The following is a 20685-nucleotide window of genomic DNA, read 5'->3' as shown; positions in this document are numbered from 1 at the left end:
CAAACAAAAAGCATTGTATTAAGTTTTGAAAGAAGATGAACCTGCTGCGTTGCTGCAGCAAGCCCACAAATGACCACCAGACACAAAAGCACCTCAGTTATTTAATCAAAATAGGCACAGACAAGCCGCAGCTTCCTGTCATATCAGTTTCTGCAATATGTCATTCAATTCTTGTTTGATTTCTCTCGGGTCAGTTTCTCCACTTCCTTCATGAACCGGAGGCACAGCTCATCTTGCCATGGTAAAGCTACACACTGGACGGCCACAGGGAGTCCCACAGCCCCTTGGATTGCCTGCAGGGACAGAACAAGGCAATAAGGTTTTTTCCCTACCAAATAATGGCTTCTGATGCCCACTACAAAGCAGTTGCTTCCAAACACAACATGGCAACAAACCTTCGCAAAGACCTTGTCCCACATATCATTAAAGTGCCCTCTGAAACTCTTCAGCTCCTCCTCATCCTCCTCTGTCACCGACGTGACAGGCACCACCCCGGCGGGGAAGTCCAAGTAGTTATACAAGATGGTGTAACTGGCTCCCACTGCAGAGTCAAAATGACAGGTTAAAACTTGTAAGTATAGATAAGGGCACCTGGTCCAATCTCTTTGGCACTTTATCTAATCCCTCTACAGCAGAAAGTGCTTTACGATTCACCACTATGAGTCCTACGTGACAGATTCTCCTCCTCCTCCTTTTACTGGTGAGAAGACCGACTGGAGAAGTCAAGACTTCTCTCAAGCAATGAAACATGGGCCACTTCATACAGTGACTTCTCCATGCCAGTGGCCCTCAATAAGAGACTGCAACATCTTTCTGGAGACTTCCCATGGGATTAGATTGGCCCATGCATAGTAAGGCCCTGACAAATGTTACAGGGGAAGCACCCACTGAACACATGAGGGGATGTAATCAATGTAGCGCTAAGCAATCGTTCCATCAGCACAAGGGTTCCTCCTTGTGCAGCATAATATTCTCATTCTTTCTCTTCCTCCTCCCCCGAAATCTGTCCTAAATATTTCCCCAACCCCCCGGAGCATATTTCAGGAAGGTGCATGGGGCAAGAAGGGTGAGAAGTCCCATTGCACCAGTGGTTATCCTCGTGCTAATGCAACAAGTTTGTCGAACACCACCAAAGCTGAATTACACTAGCACTGCCACCATGCAACTGAGGCAGGTGTTTGGCAAGAACATGGGCCACTACTGCAAACTCTCATCTACACAATTACTCCAGCACACAAGTACACTTGCTCTCACAAAAGGGGTATAGATTCGCAATTATTCTAAAGCCAGAGCTAGCATGGGAAAAACCCTCCCACCCATCCAAGCTCAGCTGTAGCCCTTGTGACAAGTTGCTGTGAACCCATGGGCTTTCAGATGCTGCTGGATTCCAACTCCCATCAGCCCCAGTCAGCATGGTCAGGGATAATGGGAGTTGTAGTCCTACATCTGGAGGGGCACAGCTACCCCACCCTGCCTTAAAGCATGCTGCTACACAATGTCTTATTAGCACAGCTGACTTGGCCTGGATCATCTTATTGCATTTCTACATTTATATTTGGAGATGGAGCAACATCAGATGCACTCATAGCAAAGGGCTTGGTAAGGCCACTTCCGCCATAAGAGGAGGTGGTGTTGCAGGCTCTCACATCCCTCCCCGTGCGCAAAGGGTGGGTGGCCAGCCCTGTGCAATTGGGGTTTCCCAGCTGCGTCAATGGCCGGGCCAACCAATCCAGTCGGTCAGGGGGTGTGGCCTGCCCGTTAAAGGCAGGGCGCAGCCGGGAGATCTCTCTCTTTTGGCTTCCAGTGCTGCATCCTGGTAACTATCCATTTGTTTTGACTGCTCCTCAGTCACTGATGTAAGTCCCAGCTGAGCCTTGGGCTACTTTAAAAGAAAGGCAAAGGACAACTGTTCTTGGGTCTGGTGACTATCAAGTTTCAGTCAAGGAGTGGTTAAAGAAAACTGCTTACAAGCAAAACTGGAGCAAAGAAACCATTTCCCAAGGCTGCATGACAAAAGCCCCTCTTCAGGCATCCTACATTAAGGTTTAGTCAACAGGTGAGGGAAGACAGCAGCAATGACCAGGTTAGCTATGCTCACCTCTGCCTGGTTGCTGTTCCAGTCACCTGCCATGCATTGGAAGCCAAACTTCAGAAGCAGTGAGCCTCCTGTACTCAGATAGGCTCTCTGTGGTTTTTTAGAAGCTTTGACAAGGAGGCTCTCCACTTTGGAAGTTCACTCTCCAAGCTTGTGGAGGGAGGCAGAGCTAATGGCCTCCCTTGAGTGTTTGCTTTAACCACTAATGTAGAATGCTTGAAGACAACCAGAGAGATACTTGCTCTCCATTATGTTTTGTTTGCAATTCCCTACTCAACAGTGACTTAGAGAAGAAGTACTAATACACTGAATGTATTTCCTATCAGGGTTTTTATTATTATTATTGCAATGCTGTCTTGTACATTCAGTTAGAAGTACAGAAGTACCATCAACCTCCTCCTCAGGTTGAGAAGATCTTCTGCCAAGCACATGAATGCCACTACACATCACCCAAGCATATGTGCCTTTTAAGTAGGAATCTATTGCTGCTAAGCCACACTTACTCATAAAAGGGGGTTAGGTTGTGCAAATAGATATACTGTACATCTAGTCCCCAGAGTATTGTCTGGACAATAAAGAGGCTTCTGTGAACACAAAGGTTGACCATTCTTGGCTTAGAGCATCAGAATGCAGTGCAAGTTGCAGTATAGATGAAAGTACTCCAACATATACCAGTGCCCTCTGGAGACTTCATTTCCCATGCAATGTGGAATTACCTGAGAGCCTCCCAGGGAACCCAATCTTAAAAGCAGGACCCAGGACAGGACAAAGCACCACATCTAGGTCTAGCCTCCTCCATTCACCAATGAATTCCTGGCAGTATTCCTAAGAGGGGAGAATAGTTAAAAACAAAAACAAAAAAAACAGCAGCAGCAGCAACAGCAACAGGCATACTTCAGCATGAGTGGCTGCACATGACTGGCAGCAAACAAGAATCTAACCGGAAGAACTAAGCATGCCCGACACCCAAAATTCCTGTTAAGTGAGTGGCAGGATCCAAGCATCAAATCAAGCATGAGAATAATGACATTCTCTCCAAGGCAGCAGAAATGGGGATGCTGGGGAGAGGAGAGTACCCTGGAGTCGCACAGAATTTGAAGCAGGAATCAACTGCTTTGGGCTCGCTTGTGATAAAAAGCAGCAATCAAAAGCCTTACTTTAAGATAAAGCCCCTTTAAAGTTGCATGTTTCTAAAATCCTCTGCAACTGTCACTTCTGCTGCAGCCACATGGAGAGATGACATTTTAAGGGGGGCTTGGAAAGCAGCAGCAATTTCTGATAAGGAATCATCAGCAAGCCATTTTGTTAGTGCCCTTGCAGCTTGAGTCCTCTTCAAGGACACAGTTCAGAACTCTGGAGAGCAGCCAAGACCTGCCATATTGGGATCAGCCTCCATAGGTCCTCTCCACCCAATTTCTTCTCTACCAGATGTGGCCACAGGAGCAAAATATGCAGTCCCTCTTCTCTGCACATGTTCACATTTGGATGTTAGATTAAGTCAAGCATCTGGTCTCACCCAGCAGTGACTCCCTGGGGTGTAAGACGGGTGTTTTCTCTCAGCCCTATCTGCAGAAGTCAGGGATTGAGTGTGTATTCTGTTAGAGCTTTAGAACTTTTAAAGCTCTGGGGTGGACCAAGATGATACAGAGCAATTCAGATGCCAAAGTGACCAAATGAAGTTCATGACTGCAGCTGTAACTCTCAGTTATCTCCAAGGATGTTCTTTGCAGGACAGACACTCCAGTAATGTCTTTTAATACTGATTTCAATGTACAGCGTTATTTAAAACGGAAGGAAGATTTTGTATAAAGCTATGTCAGAACTAGACCTCACTTGGGTACATTACTGGGGGAAACAGCTGCAGAAGGCTATGTGAGTAAGCCTAGAAACTTGGCTGGATTTTCATATTACAATCTGAAATAAAACAGATATTGTAACATTTCTCATAGGATGGAAGATTTTGGTCCAAGGCTGACAAAGGTTATAATAGCCTTTCCCATAAACTTCTTGGGACATTTATGGAGCTTGAAATACTCTTAACAACAACAACAAAAACCCTACAAGGAAATTACCTCAATTTCTGTGTGAAGCTCCCAAAGCTCTTTCACAGACCTGAAAATTCAAAAAGAAGCTGCAGGTGAATGAGAAATTGGTGAATTCAGCCTTTATGTTCATCGTTTGTACCTTCCAGGTGTGGCAGACTACAGCTCCCATCAGCATGGCCAAAGGTGATGATGGGGTTGTAATCCACCACATGAGCTAGTCACGGCCTATGCTACAGGCAAAACTACACAATACCCCAACAATATTTGGTTTGCTAAGGTAGCATATATGGGACTGAGGGGGCATTCATAAGGAAGAAGGGATGAATGCTACAAAACCCCATTCATGCTCATGAATCCACCTGTGCCTCCATCAAACTAGGTCACACATCCATTGACCCTCCAGTGACCAGGGTTGCTTCCTGTGATGGGATAATGAGCTGCTTGTGCGTAAAAGCTTGATCCCTCTGGGGTTTGGCTGGTCATCCAAACCGATGCACTAACGGAGCCCCCAAAGCATGACTCCGTCAGTCGCTGGTAGAATCTGACAGTGGGCGTCTACGGAATTTACGCCAACATAAAAGCTGTTTGACGGACATGCGCCTTCCTGACTCTCTGCGTGACAGTTTCCGGCGAAGGGTGGGAGTTCCCAACGGGGGTCCCGTTACCTCTCCACTACTCTCACTGGAAGCATCCCAGAGCCTCCCCTCCGCTGTGACTCCTGCACTCCCCCTGCTGGTTCCCTCTTCTGCTGCAGATTCTCTCCTATTCTCCTGGAGCCTGTCCACCACCTGTCTCTCCGATGGCAGTTCCCTGACACTTCCCATTTTAAAGATTTGCTGAGGAGGAATTAAAAAGTAACCAGGGAGGGTTAAGCACCTTCCTAGGTTCCGCCTCAGTTCCCCCCTAAATGCACCAACCTATATTTGCACCACAAGGGCAGCAGGGAGCAGCGATTAGAAACTGCATTTCACCCCCTTAATATACTACTGTGCATTTTTAAATTTTAAAAATTAAATTTATTATGCTTTTTTTTTCAAAAGGCAGCTATTATACATTTTAAATTTAGACTGCATTTTTCCAGAAAAGCCAAAGGAACTACTTTTCAGTAGGCATGTACAGAATTGCACTGCTAAGACTGCTGCACCAGAACTCAGTGAGGCCATATGAAAAGCCAACCCCAATCTGCTTTGATCTATGCTGAAATTTGCAAGCACTGGAAACTAGCCATCACCTGGACCTTCACAGAAGTTACTTAGATCAGGTAGCATGTGGGGAGGGGGGAGAAATCAGTGAATGCTCCTCCCAGCCATTCCACCCTCAATGACATCTCCTGACTCTTTGCTCCCAGGTTGTGTGGCAGACCAGGTGACCTGCCTGCCACAGCAGGCAGGGAAAGTGGAGAACCAAGTTCAAGGAGGAAACAAGTGGGAATCGTTGCCGTTCTCGTCTTTCCACTGCAGTTGGGGGTTCAAATGGGACATGAACAACATAGCTGCTAGCAATGCTAGCATATGAAAGCTGTAAGCCCACCACACTCCCATCCTGAAGCCTTACCTCTCATTTATGCTTGTCAGCATTTTGGAAATACGAAGACTCTAAGGAAACAAAGAAAGGACTGATAGGATTTGAGCTGAAAATGCCCATTACATAAACACATTATGCTCAAACAGAAGTGTACCTTCCATTTAGGAGGTATAACATTCTTTTTTTATTATTAAGTAAATAAATCATCCTTCACTAGTGGGTCCCAAGGTGGGTTACATGAATTAAAAATATTAAAAACTGTTTTTTAAAAAAACTGCAGTCACAGGAATAGAGTGGATCCTGAAAGCACACAAAGTCAAAGGTAAAGAAGTGTGTCTTCAGCATTCCATTGCACTGAAATGCAGTGCTAATCAGAACTGTTGCCCATTCACCAGGACTAAAAAAATCCCTCCTCAAAAATAGGCTGCCTTCTTCAGCAAATCAAGACAGCAGCTAGAGAAGGGGAACTTACTATTGGCTTGACAATGCAGGATAGGAGGCTTCGAAACCAATTTGGCAACTTTGCTAGAAGCACCAATTCCTTTGCTTTGGGATCCACAGACTCCCCTTTGCTGAAAGGCAACCAAGACAATTAGGTTACACAACCCTGAGTGAATTTTATGTTATCCAAACCTTCAGCAATTTCAGCTCCACAGAACCATCAGCCATGGCTACTGATGTTCAGAACGGAACACTGATCGCTTAACAAAAAGATCCCTTCTTGTCTGGCACGCAGAGGCATTCCCTGTAGGTTATATGTTGCATATAGAGTATGTGACTGTTCAAAAATGTTTTCAGTGGTCCTTAATGTTTTTGTTTTACAGTGGTACCTCGGTTTTTGAATGTAATCTGTTCCAGAAGATCGTTCGGCTTCCGAAACGTTCAAAAACCGAGGCACAAAGGGCCGTCTGCAATTTCCATTGAGAAAATTGAAAAACACGTAGCAGAAGCTGTTTGACTTCCAAGGTGCATTCGAAAACGGAAGCCATGACTTCTGGGTTTCCGGCATTCGAAAACCGAAATGTTCGGCTTCTGAGACGCTTGAAAACCGAGGTACCACTGTATGTCTGATCACACTCCTCTGCTGCCCTCCTGTTTGCCATCCTGACTCTTGGGAGAGAAAGGACAGAATGGAAATTAAAATGCTGTACAATAACATTTTAAAAAAACCTTTTATTTGCATCAGGTAAAAATCCTGATGGTTTGCTTTTTTTTTTTTTTTTACTATGTTTTGCTATGTTTTATATATACTGTAAGCTGACCAGAGTGGCTGGGAAAACATAGCCAGATGGGCTGGGTATAAATATTTATTATTATTATTATTATTATTATTAATAATAATAATAATAATAATAATAATAATAATATTCCCCTTGTCCACCATGCAGCAGAAAGAACTCTGAAACACAGCAGGATAAAGAGAACAGAAAGGGAAGAAGAAGCAGTGACCTCACCAAGAAAGGTATCAGCGAGATGCTTAGCTAAGTAACCAATGTGCAAAATGGAAGCAGGATCTTGCTGATGAGTACATGATGGTGAAAGCCGTTGCCTCGCAAGACGAAAAACGCGCAAGACGAAAGAGTTTTCCGTTTTTTGAGTCGTTCCGCAAAACGAATTTCCCTATGGGCTTGCTTCGCAAGACAAAACGTCTTGCGAGTTCTTGCGAGTTTGTTTCCTTTTTCTTAAAGCCGCTAAGCCGTTAATAGCCGCTAAGCCGCTAAGCTGTTAATAGCCGCTAATAGCCACTAAGCCGCTAATAGCCGTGCTTCGCAAGACGAAAAAACCACAAGACGAAGAGACTCACGGAACGGATTAATTTCGTCTTGCGAGGCACCACTGTAAGTAACCAATCTTCTTCTTCTTCTTGGGGTTTAATGGTGTGGGTGTATATATACATGCCAGCATTTATACATACAGGAATACTTACAAGCCTTCTAAAAAAGTGGCACAGCCATCAGCAAACAAGCCCTTGGCAGAAATGCTACACATGAAATCATCTGTGCGGCAGGGCTTAAAGGGGACCAGCTAGAAAAGGAAAGTGAGAGTGCAGGATGAGAATCTTTCTCTGTGTAATGCCATACAAAGGTAAACTTCTGACTTGCAAAAAAAATTAAAAAATCACTCATTCATTCTTCATGGAAAGCATTTTGCAAGAACAGCAGCCAACCTTCCTGGCAGTGACAACTACAGCAAGTTCCAGAGAAGGAGGCAGATGTTGTTTCTTTCAAACAACCCTCAACTGAAGCTATTTCTTACTGCCCAGATTCTGTCATTCTAGAGGAATTGGACAAGTTTCAAAATTTTCTCCCCAAATCATGTGGTGAAAAGAAAAGAAGTAAAATATCCGTCCCCACTTAAATGAAAGATTTCTATATGCGGCTATGCTTGAGGTTAGAGCAGTGAGGAATACCAAGTCTAAAGCCAGACACAAATAATCATCATGTATTGTCCATGTTCAGGTCTAGGATCAGCAGATAAGCTTAAGAAAATGGGAGGCATTAAAGTTAGCATAGTGCAGCAAGTCACAACTCCACCTTATCATGGCATACTGGTCATTCTGAGTTCTCATTCTTTAAGATGTAAAGCACCAGAAAAAAAGGAAAAAGGAAACACATTTAAGGACTTTTTTCTTCTTCATTAAAATATGACTGACTTTCTACTCCTTCCTTTCTACTTCTTAGCCACCCCGTCTTCTCTTGCCCAGGACATCAATGGAATTCCTTCAATAGGTGGTATTGGTGGGGAGGGGGGTGTTTGTGGGTGTGGAGACAGATACATACCGTGTGGCCAGCCTTTTCCAGAAGTTGCTTGGTTTCTAGTACAGCCCGTCTCATGGAAGGGCTTGGCATAGTGAAGGAATCTGTGACATAGTAACCTATCCGGAGGGGCTGAGAACTGGAGTACACCTAGATAAAATGATCACAAGGTTAAGAGAACAGTTTGGAAATCAAAACATAACAATCATTTTGGAGTCTTTAAAGACAGATGCACTAGATCAAGCTTTTAAGTGTCGACATCTTATCCTCCAAAGAATCCTGGGGGCTGTAGTTCACCAGCCACTAAACTACAATTCCCAGGACCCTTAAACTACAGCTCCCAGGATTCTTGGGGACGGGGTTGTGCTTCAAATCTATGATGTGAATGCAGCCCCATTCTCTACTAGTCAATGATCTTTCTCAGAATAATCCCATATCCATGCCAAGAGAAAGCATCTTGAAAATCTGAATTCCCAGTGTACCTTAAGCAATGATTGCACTACATCTGCACAAGTCTACTTTTCACAATAGGAGATGTTGTGCCATTTTCTACCCATTTCTGTAGGGAGGAATGTATCTGAAGAACACCATTATGCAATTTCTCATGTAAGTAGGACCCTTCATTTTCCCTCACAAGCTTGTGGGAATAGGATGAGGACTAGGGAGGCTTCCGGTCTGATCCAGAAGGATTTACATGTTGTTCTTAACCTCTTTCACCCCACAATACCCTTGCCCTCAGCACAGACAGTCAGGAATACAGGTCCAATGTTCACAGGCACCCCCCCCCCCAGACTGGAATAGACTAATAAACTGCACAATCTGGGATGGCAGCAGAACTTAAAATATGAGCCAGAGCTGCATGCTAGATCTTACTTTAAAGTGCCAATGCTGTGTGAGGTACTACTATGGAACGCATCCTCCGACTGTATGAAGAGAGCCTGTTGCATCTCATCACAGCACACTCCAGCACACCTGGGATTAGGGTGAAGGTTTCTAGGGCAGAGGATATAACATTCCCCATAGAAATGAGCACCAGAACCTCCATTTTGTGAAGCTCAAGGTTTGCACTGCAAGGAAAGCACTCTTATTCCTCTCAGACCTTAGTCACCCCAGTTCTTTCAAGGTACAAAGGGGGTCCATGCCAACTAGCCCCGTCTCCTCCCCATGTCCAGCCTGGACATCTGCAGAGAGGCAGCCCTCATGCATATATAAGCTGTGCCCATGAAGGATCACTCACTGCAAATGTTTGTGCTGTACACACAGATCCCAGGTTTGGGGCTAGTCATAGAATCATAGCCAGATTGCATGGGTAAAGGATTTAGACAAACCCCTCCCCCCAATGTTCAGCAACTAAATAAATGTGTGTCTGTCAGCAGTGAATACTGTATGTTAAACTCTTGAGCATCAGTACAGAAGGTGTTGTTTTTTTATCCCACATATTGGAAGTGGCCCAAAAGGAAGGGCAGAGCAATGTTACTGCTTTCACCATGCATCTGATTATCATAAAAAGGAGGGTACCTTTTCCTTCAGCCCTCTCACCTGCTCATTGAAGGGGAGGGGAGGCACTGTGGGATCCAGCCGGAACATTTCATTGCACAAGAGAGCTCTTAAGCAGAGAGCTAAGCTGTCAACGTCTTTCGCCATTGGCCCTATGCCAGCAGTCACTGGAATAAAAAATAAAAGAGAACAACAAGTCTTGACAATAGGATCGTCCTTCAAAACAGAGAAAACACTTCTGGGAGCAAGGCATCATGGGGATCAGAGCACTAACTGAAGCTCTTTCACCACAGAAAGCAAGTAAGAAGAAATCCAGTAAAAGCTAACTCATAACAAATTGCCCTGCTGTCTAACACCCCTTTAGAATCTCTTCACCATTCAATAAACAATGAAAACTGAAGCCTTTAAAAATAACCTGTGATATCTGAAAAGCAAATTAAATACTACTATAAAAGGAATTATGGAAGAAGCTGGTCAGTTATTTATTACAGGAAGAGTGTGGGCTACATGCAGACCTCAGCTCAGAGACCTTTCTTGCTAGAATTTCCACATCTGCTGCCACCCAAAAATCACTTCAGTTTTAAAAAAGCTTCTGGTCCTCAGGACTGAAGATTTCTACTTCAACATGACAGCAAAATATCAACACACATCCCTAACAGCATGTTTTTAGAACTCATTTTGCAATTTTTAAAAGGATGACACAATAGTGTGTTGTTGTTGTTGTTCTAAAAAAGTGTATAAAGTTGGGTTAACCCATTACTATGTAAGAATTCAAAACGACCACATTTCCACCACCTAGACATCTCACTCTTTCCAAGCAAATGATAATCACCAACCTGATTTCTGCCCACGAATGCTTGGTATAACTCCTTTTTTGCTGTGAAAAGATCACCAGAGAATATGTTTCAGCACAGCTTTAAGGGTTGCTGGTTTCCAACACCTAAGTTTCCCTTGTGTTCTAACAGGGAATCTATTCCCAGACCCCAGCAGAGATGCTGCTTCTCAACCCTTTGAGGGTTCTCTCCACTGAAGAAGGGATAAATCTTAGCCAGCAATCTAGCGCATCCCATTAAAGGAAAATCTCAAAAGGCCTTTTGTCCAAGCAGGGAAAAGTTGAGAGACTGGCAGAGTAAATCCCATTAAGTTCAATGCAACTTACTCACAGATAAGTGAGCATAGGATTGCTGCCCATTTTGAAAGTGCACATCAGTTAAAGAAAGAAAGAAAGAAAGAAAGAAAGAAAGAAAGAAAGAAAGAAAGAAAGAACTCCCCAACAAGTTTAGTGCCTGTGCAAGAACTTAAATTTGTAGCTTTCTGCTCCAAGGGTTAACAGCTTGCCTGATTCTTGGGAGTCTTCTGCCTTTATGTGTACAATGAGCCTAGATCCTGCGAAGAACAGCCCCCACCAGCCCCCAAGAAAGGCTTTAGATTATATATATATATATTAAGCTTAAATGCTGTCTTTTAAGGCTGCAAACTTGCACTGTACCTAATTCGGCCACCTGTGGTTTTGAATCCACAAATTCCACAGAAAGCAGCCGGGATACGAATGCTGCCTCCTATATCTGTACCAAAGCCCAGGATGGATCCTCCGCTTTTAATAAGAGCACCTTCGCCTCCTGAAGAACCACCTGGACTTTTGGAATGATCCAGAGGATGGAGCGTCTGACCAAAGATCAGGTTGCTGCAGTCATAGCTAAAAATACAAGAGAAGGCAGTCAGGTGATTAAGCCACAGCTAAGTCAAATATACGTTGCCGCCCCCTATCCCAGATAGAATCCGTGACATGGCTGCAGCTCCCTTGCCCAACCCCCTATATAAATATATTCATTTACTTATTTCATAACACTTATGCACCACTTGATTGGATAAAACCCTCAAAGCAGTTTACAAAAAAAAGGATAAACTCATCCATAAGATGAATCAATAACAATCTAAGACTTTCAAAAAGTAAAATAACAATAGACTAAAAACAGATTAAAACTTGCATCAACTTTCTAAACATCCAGGTAGGCTTGCCTAAACAAAAATGCTTTTCGCAGGCACCAAAAAGTATAAAGTGAAGGTGCCTGATTTATATCAATAGGCAGGGAGTTCCAAAGTGTAGGTGCCGCCACACTAAAAAGTGAGGAAGACTAGGCCAGAGAGTACACACACCATCAGCTCCTGATAGAACCAGTAATGGCCTGAGAGGCTTGTCAGGGCACCTGATTCCCACCTTCCCTGGGGCTGCTGAAGACCGGTGTGCACTGAGGGAAGGCAGAACTGAGGGAGACCAGGCTGCGGAGCACACATACCACTGACTCAGGTGGCTCAAGAGGATTCTGCCATTGTACTTTTTTATATAATGTTGTAGTTTTAGTGTTTTAAAATTGTAACCCACCTCAGGTGCCTTGGCAGAAAGGCAGAATTAAAATCCAGTGCATAAAATAAACAAATCCTGTCATTATGTTCCAGTCTCAGATATTACCCTGCCCTTTAATCACAAGAATTCATGAGGCACCTAACAAAATATGGAGTCAGAACAAACCCTTTTAAACACCAACAAAATGAAACAATCAGGAATTGTCTAATGAAGCATGATGCAAGTTACCAATCCTCTCATTACCACAGAGCTGCCCATCACAACAAAAGGGTTGGGTGGACAGTGGGTTGAGAGAGAAGGTGGGGTCATTTACCACTTGACAAGCAGGAAGCAACTATTCCACAGCTATTCAGAGGCTGATTTCAAGAGAAAACAAAGCTATAGAGAACTCTGGAAAACTCCTGTTGCCTAGCTAACAAAACCACTTGCCACACTCCACTGCAATCACAACAATGCCCAACAGTTTAAATGCCTAAAAGAACAAAAAAAACCCCACATTTGTGATTGTTTCTAGAAGGCCCATTTTAAACCATATGGGTGCAGTTTTGCAGCATTCAGTTCATAACTTCTGTCTGACAGCATTTGTTTCATCTTCTATTTATCCGCAGAAAAGTGCTTTCACACATCACATAGTCATCCCAGGCTTCTGATGTCTGAAAACACCTATTGAGTTTAAAGAATCAGAGTAATCTAGCCCAACCTCTTGCCAATGCACAATATCTATAGACTGGAGTTATTGATATTAGAATTCTTGACACTCACAGTATTGTGAGCATGCAAAGTAAGAAGTTTCCTCTGATATATGCACCACTCAGCAGACAAAGGGAGAGAGTATAAATTCCCTCTTTCGCTTACTCTTCTTCCTAGAGTAACAGGCTCGAGCAAATAAACTGAACGAAAGCTACTCTCTGGCAAAAGGAACAGAAACAAGTGTAGTTTATAGTTCCTTAATGGAGGCTCAATTAACTTACAAAAAATAAAACTTCATTAAAGCATAGAATCAGAGCTGGGAAGTATCTCAAAGGTCATCTAGCTGCCCACTACTGATCAAGGAAATCCATTGCTACCTGGTTTTTTAAGCAGTCTAGGTGACTACCTAAGGAAGGCAAGCCCACCCCCTTTCTGAGGCCATCTGTTCCACGGATGAATAGCTCATACCATCAGGAAGTCCTTCCCAATGTTCAACCAAAATCCTCTTTCATTTAATTTGAACCTGTTAGCTCTGGATCAACAGATAAGAAAAACTTTGCTCTACCATCTAAAGTATGTGACTTCAAACATTTGGCTGTCATGTTGCCCCTGAATTATCTCTTCTTCAGGTGAACCATATTCAACTCCTTTCCTCATAGTATTTGTTATTTGTGTAAATGCCCACACAGAAATATAGCAAAGGGGGCGTTATATGATTTACCTCAATAAAGACTGGGGAACATTGGTTTTTACAAATGGAATTGCTCCTTGATGTTTCAACACCTGAATGACAACCGCATCTGTTGCTGCAGGCAGGTTGAGATGCTTCACCAGGCCCAAAGTGGAGTCGTGGCCCTGTGGGTGGGGTGGGGAAGAGAACAGAGTTAAGATATCTGGTTCCTACCCCAGATCCTTCATATATCAAACAGTAATGCTGCCTGCAATATAAGTCACAATGCTCTTTCCCATTTGAATTGGCTAGTAATATTCCTGATGATGGAGAGTTTTTTCCATGGAGAAATTTGAAGCAAGTATCAGTTGTATCCAACATGGCTACGTTCATGTCAACATGTACACTAGAAGGCTAACAGGTCAGTCCCACTGCCACTGTTCAGTAGGGTTTCCCCTCCACACAGGATTCTAGCACAGCAATAGGTTTTGTAAAGGAATTGACCCAGCAAAAGATAATGCCCCACAATGTGCAGGAGGGCATTCACAACCAAACACATATCTCCTACTACAATGCAACTTGAAAGAGGATCTTCTGCAAGTGATGGGGCTGGATCTTGACACATATGAAAGCAATTAGAAGACTGATCATCACATCAAATTATGGAAGCTGCACTATGCAACTGCCATGTCACACTGAAAAACTGCCCCCAAATTAGGAACAGCACATCATTCTGAATGAATCAGACCCCAAGAAATGGGATCCAAGTAGGGTTGTCATACATTGGGAATTTCCTGGACATACACAGAATACTGCAGTCAGAAGCAGTGTCCAGGCAGAAATCAGAAGAAATTTCCAGGAAAATCCAGATGTATGGCAACCCATTATTTGTGCCACTTTTCCTTAAAAATAGCTTTAAAATGTCAAGAACTTTGGCCAAAAACAACAACCTTTGTGCCCTGATCTTCACTTTCTGAAATATGGCAACCTTAGATCCAAGTCTCATTTCTGCAAAAAGTATAGACATCATGCTACATTGCCAATCACACCCTGCCCCTCAGATTCTGCTAAATAAGAAGTTTGCCTCAGCAATTTTTCTAAGACATGGTTTCTCTACAAATTTACTGGTTTGACACATGAGCACAGGGCATTGTTGCCCATGGCCAAGATTGGTGGTACCTTGCAGTCAATGGAGTCCTTGATGCTGATGGGAATGCCATAGAGCAAACCCTTCTTCCCCTGACTTTTCACGTGCAGAAGCTGAGACTCACAATCTTCCAGATAATCGGTCACACAGTTGACATCTCTAGTCACTTTCAAGGCCTGTGAAAAGCAGGAAAAGGCAATCAGTTCAACCCACCTTCCAAAGTCGTCTGTTCTACAGCTTAGTACCTCATATAATTAAGACATACTTCCCAATGGTTAAGTCAAAATCCCCTTTTATGTACTTGGGAGTTTGGGTTCTACCCACTAGAGCAATAGAAATAAAGTTTCCCCAGCCCAGAGTGGGGTAGAAATATTATTATTATTATTATTATTATTATTATTATTATTATTGCACCATCTATGCAACTTATCAAGTTTAATAAACAAAATGAAATAATGTGTTTGTGTGAAGGGGAGGGGTTATTGTTTTATTTTATTATGTATCTTATGCTCTCATTTTATATTTTGATGTTGAGAACTGCCCTGCTATCTTCAGATGAAGGGCAGTACCCAAATTAATTAATAAATAAAAATATTTGAAGACCACTGTCATATTGCCTCTTAACCATCTATTCTCCTGGCTAAACATAGCAAACTCTTTCTACTTTTCCTCATAGGATTGGATCAACAGGCCCCTCACTATCCTTGTCCTCCTCCTCTGGACTCTTTCCAATGAAAGTTAATTTTCAAACCAATCGGTTCAGGGTTGGAATGCAAGGGAAATCCATGTTGGCACACTGAGCAGCAGACCGAAGTTCAGACAAAGGATTTACAGTCTGCTATGTAGCATTTATTTGCTTGAGTGACAAAACCACTTCCGTTCCCGCTGTAGTACTAAGTCCCCAATGGCACACAGGGAACAAATTAAGTGCAAAACATTGTGGACAATATTGGCGCTATATGAACAACAATAACATAGATGCAAAAACCTTCAAGCATTCAACACTTACAAAGCACCTAAAATTTTCTAAGCACTGTACAGGTATATACATTATACAGTGAGTCTGCAGGTAGGGTCTCATAGCCAGGATACAAGAAGTGGGCAGGGAAAGAAACTGGGGAAAATAAACAAATCCAGAAAATAGGAGCAGAATGATTTTTCAGGCAGGGAGCAGGAACACAAGCTCCTAGAAGCTGTCAATAGTCGGGGTCAGTTCACATTCACCCTGGATTCCCTTGAATAAAGGGCACAGTTTACCAGCCAAAACTTCACTCTGGCCATCACATTCCCTTCCCCACACTCATTTTCCTTTGCTTTTGGTGGAATGTCAGCCACACCTCACCTGGTCCATGTAGGCATAGAGGACATTCTCAGGTGAGAGTGATCCATCCCTCAGTTTCCCACAGAGTTCAGGAAGAGCCAAAGACAAGATGGGTTCCAGTTTATGACCTGGATTCTGAAGGAGAAATAGTAATAATAATAAAAATTTTAAAAACTATCAAGTCCAGTGGGGGGTCTTTTTGGGGGGGTACACATACCCCTAAACATTTTGTGAATCTAAGTTTGGCCTCATTGAGGGGCAGTACTTCAATATGAGTAGGAAAATGAGAGTACCCCTAAACACTGATCGAGTCCATTGTATATATATATATTTGGCAATCATACTACATTGCTGACTCACACCAACTGCTTCTATAATCCCACATCATAAAAGCAAGTGCTTGTGTTTCAACACAGCAAGAGGATGGATGCTGCTAAAACTATTTTTGTTGCACAACCTAATGCAATCTTCTGGAAAGAGTACTTGACTCGATCTGAAGATACTGATCAAAAAACCTGCTTTCAGCAACTCTCAGATGCAATTACTCATTGGCTGGTAACATGGGAGCAGCCTCCTTTGCAAGACTGATTCAGGCTTGACTGCATCCATTTCTTGGATAACAGAAGTGGTACAACTGACAGTGCTAAAGGCCTTCCAACCAGTGGTGGAGCTACCTGCTCCAGCACTGGGAATGGCATACATCTGGGGGAGTGGCTGGTGCGCATCCCAGGGGCCGTGGTGCATGTCCCAGGGGGCATGGCTCACTACCCATGGGGGCGTGGCATGCATTGTGGGGGTGCACATTGAGCGGTGTGCGTCCCAGGGCGTGTGCGGCAACCACAGGCGTCCCAGGGCGTGTGTGGTGAGCGCCAAGCATCCCGGGGGACGGGGGCAGCCATGATGGAACCACCCCCCTGATGGCACCCGGGGTGGCCCACTCCTCCCACCCCCACCTTCGTCCACCAGTGCTTCCAACAGTCCATCACATTAAGATTAACAGCCAGTGGAGCACTTGATGACATGGCCTGATAAATTCCTCTCTCTCTCTCTCTCTCTCTCTCTCTCTCTCTCTCTCTCTCTCTCAAATCTTGATTACTTGGAGACTGGACTTGTTGTGGCCACATTGTTTCTTCACTGTTTCTTCCATTGCGCTCTGGGACAGGTAGGTGGCTTGCATTTCAGGGTCTTGTACTGTCCTAACCACGCTTAGCGAGGGAATCGCACTCACTCCAAGGCCACTTGTTGAGTGGAACAGTGGGTGGGGTGGCCCACACTTCCTCCCCACTCTCCCTGCCCTACCACTGAGCACTTATGGTTGAATTTGCAACCATATGTTGAGCACACATAAGATGTGATTGTGCTGTACTTCTGAAAATCACTGGGAACTTTCCAGTTCTTCGACCTAAGCTTTCTTGAGCTTGAAATCTACAACATACTTTAAAAATCATCATTATCAGCGTTGTGTAATGGTTACAGTAGGACCATGGAGACTAAATTTCAAATCTCAATTCACTCAGGAAGCTCACTGAGCAAGTCACTTTCTCTCAATCTATTTTGAACTGTTAATTACGGTAAATAAATCCAAGCCTTTGATTGGATTGTGACACCTCAGTCACCAGCCCAGCCCAGCCCAACTCACATAAGTTTAGCAAGCAAAACTTTCTTCACCATCATTCTACCACATTTCAGTGCTTGGCTGTTCTTAATACCACAAACCATGGTAAAGGACCCCTGGACCACAAAGTCCAGTCAAAGGTTACTATGGGGTGTGGCGCTCATCTCGCTTCAGCCGAGGGAGCCAGCGTTTGTCCACAGACAGCTTTCCAGGTCATGTGGCCAGCATGACTAAACCGCTTCTGGTGCAATGGGACACCGTGAGGAGTGCCAGAGCGCACGGAAACGCCGTTTACCTTCTTGCCACAGCGGGACCTATTTATCTACTTGCACTGGTGTGCTTTCGAACTGCTAGGTTGGCAGGAGCTGGGACAGAGCAACAGGACCTCACCCCATTGTGCAGATTTGAACTGCCAACCTTCCGATCGGCAAGCCAAAGAGGCTCAGTGGTTTAGACCACAGCCCCACCCGCTCCCACCACAAAAAACCATGGCAGCAGAGGCAAATACAGTGGTACCTCGGGTTAAGTACTTAATTTGTTCCAGAGGTCTGTTCTTAACCTGAAACTGTTCTTAACCTGAAGCACCACTTTTGCTAATGGGGCCTCCTGCTGCTGCCACGCCGCCGGAGCACGATTTCTGTTCTCATCCTGAAGCAAAGTTCTTAACCTGAAACACTATTTCTGGGTTAGCGGAGTCTGTAACCTGAAGCATATGTAACCTGAAGCGTATGTAACCCGAGGTACCACTGTAGATTTCTGCAGGCACAAGCTTTTGTAGACTAAAGTTCGCACTTAACATGTTTGTGTCTGGAAGTTGCCACAAAGTACATGGTAATGAGTCAAGATCTATCTAGTGCAGGGGTCTGCAACCTTTAAGACAAAAAGAGCCACTTGGACCCGTTTCCGAAGGAAAAAATAACTGGGAGCCGCAAAACCATTGCGACATTTAAAACAAATATATCTCCGGAGCCGCGATCTGACAGGGGGCAGGAAGGTGATGTCGGGACGTTGCGTGACTAATGCACGCACCGCACTCATGCGACGTCACAGCCAGTACAGCGCCCGCCATAGTGGGGAGTGTCGGGGTGCACAATGCGCCTCCTCCCCTCGCTAGTATCCGCCCTGGAGCCGCGGCAAAGGTGTAAAAGAGCCACATGCGGCTCCGGAGCCGCGGGTTGCAGACCCCTGATCTAGTGGGAGGTACTTCTGCCCACAAATGCAACTGTTGCACAGAACAGAGTCCATGCAGCTTCTCTCTCTGCCACAGCACTGTGAAAAGGCACAGCTCCCTTTTAGGAACCCTTAAAGCACGGGCAAGCGGAATCAATCTGGGGGCCGCCATCCCCTTCTGGGGGCCACGTACCAGTGGTGCACAGATTCAGAAGTTAAAATGAGCAGAGCAATGCATGTAAAAATTGCTTTCATACAACAGACTAGCTTCAGCGCGCAACACACAGATACACCCCTTCTCCAACCTCCATCCAGGAAAAGTAATTGAATATCAGAGTCCAAGAACACCTTGCAACAGGGGAAGGAGGACATCGCGCGCACGCGCGCACAATGAGATGCTGGAATAGGGCCAGTAAGGGGAGCGGCTGGGAAGAAGGAGGCTTGGTGTGTGCATTCACACACACACACTGAGGACAGAGGCTTCTCACCACAGCCTTAAAGTTACAGGAGGAACCTTCGACGTTAGGGCTGCAACTGCCTCTGCCCCGTGACCCTCCAGGGGGACAAAGCCAGCCGGTCTTTCCGCTTCGGGGGTTTTCCGACGACCCTTGCTCGGTGTCTCCAGCTGCCCCCCCCCCAGGCAGGAATCAGGTGCGCTCAGCGAGTAGCCGCTTCCAGCCCGACGCCACCTACCTGCTCTTTGAACTTTCGGGCAGCTTTTAGCATTCGCTCCAGCGCGCGCTCTCGCCTTTCTTTCGCCTCTTCCACCTTCCTCTGGACTTTCCTCCGCCGCCGCCATCTCAGCAGGAGCACCGTCGCCGCCGAGCAGCACAAGAGAGCCGAGACGAGGCTGACGCTCATCCTCGTCAGGATCCCGCGCGGCTACTGCTTCGTCCGCTACCTCCGCAGCCAGCTGACAGCTCCGGAAGGCGCGGCCTCCGCAAAGGGCGGATACAGGATTCAGGGGCTTGGACTCGTACACGGATTTCTCCAAACGCGGCGCGCCGGAAACGCATTCTGTTTTCATGCCTTCCTCCTACCCGCACCGTTAAAATCCGGGTTTCCCGGATATACCGTGCTGCTGCCCGAGAACCCCCACCTGCGATTTAGAAAGGGACAAGTTTCTGGTCCGTAACGCGGCGGAGGATGGGAAGCTCTGGTGGCTGAGCGAGGCTCGTCACACGCCAAAGAGGACGGGGCTCCTGCGCCTTTAATACTTGGGAAGAAGGAGGGATGTCAGCGGGTGTAACTCGCGTAACAAGCCCCAGCAGCTGATTTTCTCCCTTCTACGTTAAAGGTGCAGCAACCCCAGCCTCTTCTCCTCCCCTGGTCATGAGAATGAGTCTTTTGATCATCTAACTTTTCCCCAGCTATGTAGATATCCTATGCATCCTAGAGGTAAGGTCTAGGACAGGGGTCTGGACTATATTGGGGGGGGGGGATGAACGAATTCCTATGCCCCACAAATAATCCAGAGATGCATTTTAAATAAAAGCACACATTCTACTCATGTAAAAACAACAGGCAGGCCCTGCAAATAACCCAGAGATACATTTTAAATAAAAGGACACATTGTACTCATATAAAAACATGCTGATTCCAGGACCGTCTGTGGGCTGGATTTAGAAGGCAATTGGGCTGGATCTGGTCCCTGGGCCTTAGTTTGCCTACCCATGGTCTACGATGTACAGTGGTAAAGTGAACTTCACAGGTGTGTATAGCAGTGGTTCCTGATCAGCTAAGTACTGTGGACCCCGTTTTTCAAAAGCCAAGCCATGGACTTTGAAAAA

General features: G+C 45.0%; 1 protein-coding gene across 1 annotated transcript; it reads right to left on the bottom strand.

The window, feature by feature from the left end:
* Positions 1-126: 126 nt before the first annotated feature.
* On the bottom strand, positions 127-19898 carry FAAH (fatty acid amide hydrolase). The gene is made up of 15 exons (XM_081868257.1): positions 19589-19898; positions 16132-16245; positions 14822-14965; positions 13694-13827; positions 11407-11613; positions 10754-10794; positions 9960-10084; positions 8445-8570; positions 7592-7689; positions 6137-6236; positions 5695-5735; positions 4168-4207; positions 2812-2920; positions 396-541; positions 127-293 (listed from the first exon to the last, which is right to left on the bottom strand). The coding sequence occupies exons 1-15, from the start codon at positions 19754-19756 to the stop codon at positions 165-167; spliced, it is 1722 nt and encodes a 573-aa protein (XP_081724383.1). The 5' UTR covers positions 19757-19898; the 3' UTR covers positions 127-164.
* Between the last annotated feature and the right edge of the window lie 787 nt (positions 19899-20685).

The sequence above is a fragment of the Podarcis erhardii genome (assembly GCF_964252035.2).
Source record: "Podarcis erhardii genome assembly, chromosome: 6".
Classification (NCBI taxonomy): Eukaryota; Metazoa; Chordata; class Lepidosauria; order Squamata; family Lacertidae; genus Podarcis; species Podarcis erhardii.
This window is presented reverse-complemented; position numbering and strand designations above follow the sequence as displayed.

Excerpts from the sequence above, each read along its gene's own strand:
- FAAH (XM_081868257.1), bottom strand. The coding sequence starts at position 19,756 with ATGAGCGTCAGCCTCGTCTCGGCTCTCTTGTGCTGCTCGGCGGCGACG. Across the intron at positions 14,966-16,131 it reads TCTATGCCTACATGGACCAG|GCCTTGAAAGTGACTAGAGA; the intron begins GTGAGGTGTGGC and ends TGCTTTTCACAG. Across the intron at positions 7,690-8,444 it reads TGGAAAAGGCTGGCCACACG|CTGGTCCCCTTTAAGCCCTG; the intron begins GTATGTATCTGT and ends TTCCTTTTCTAG.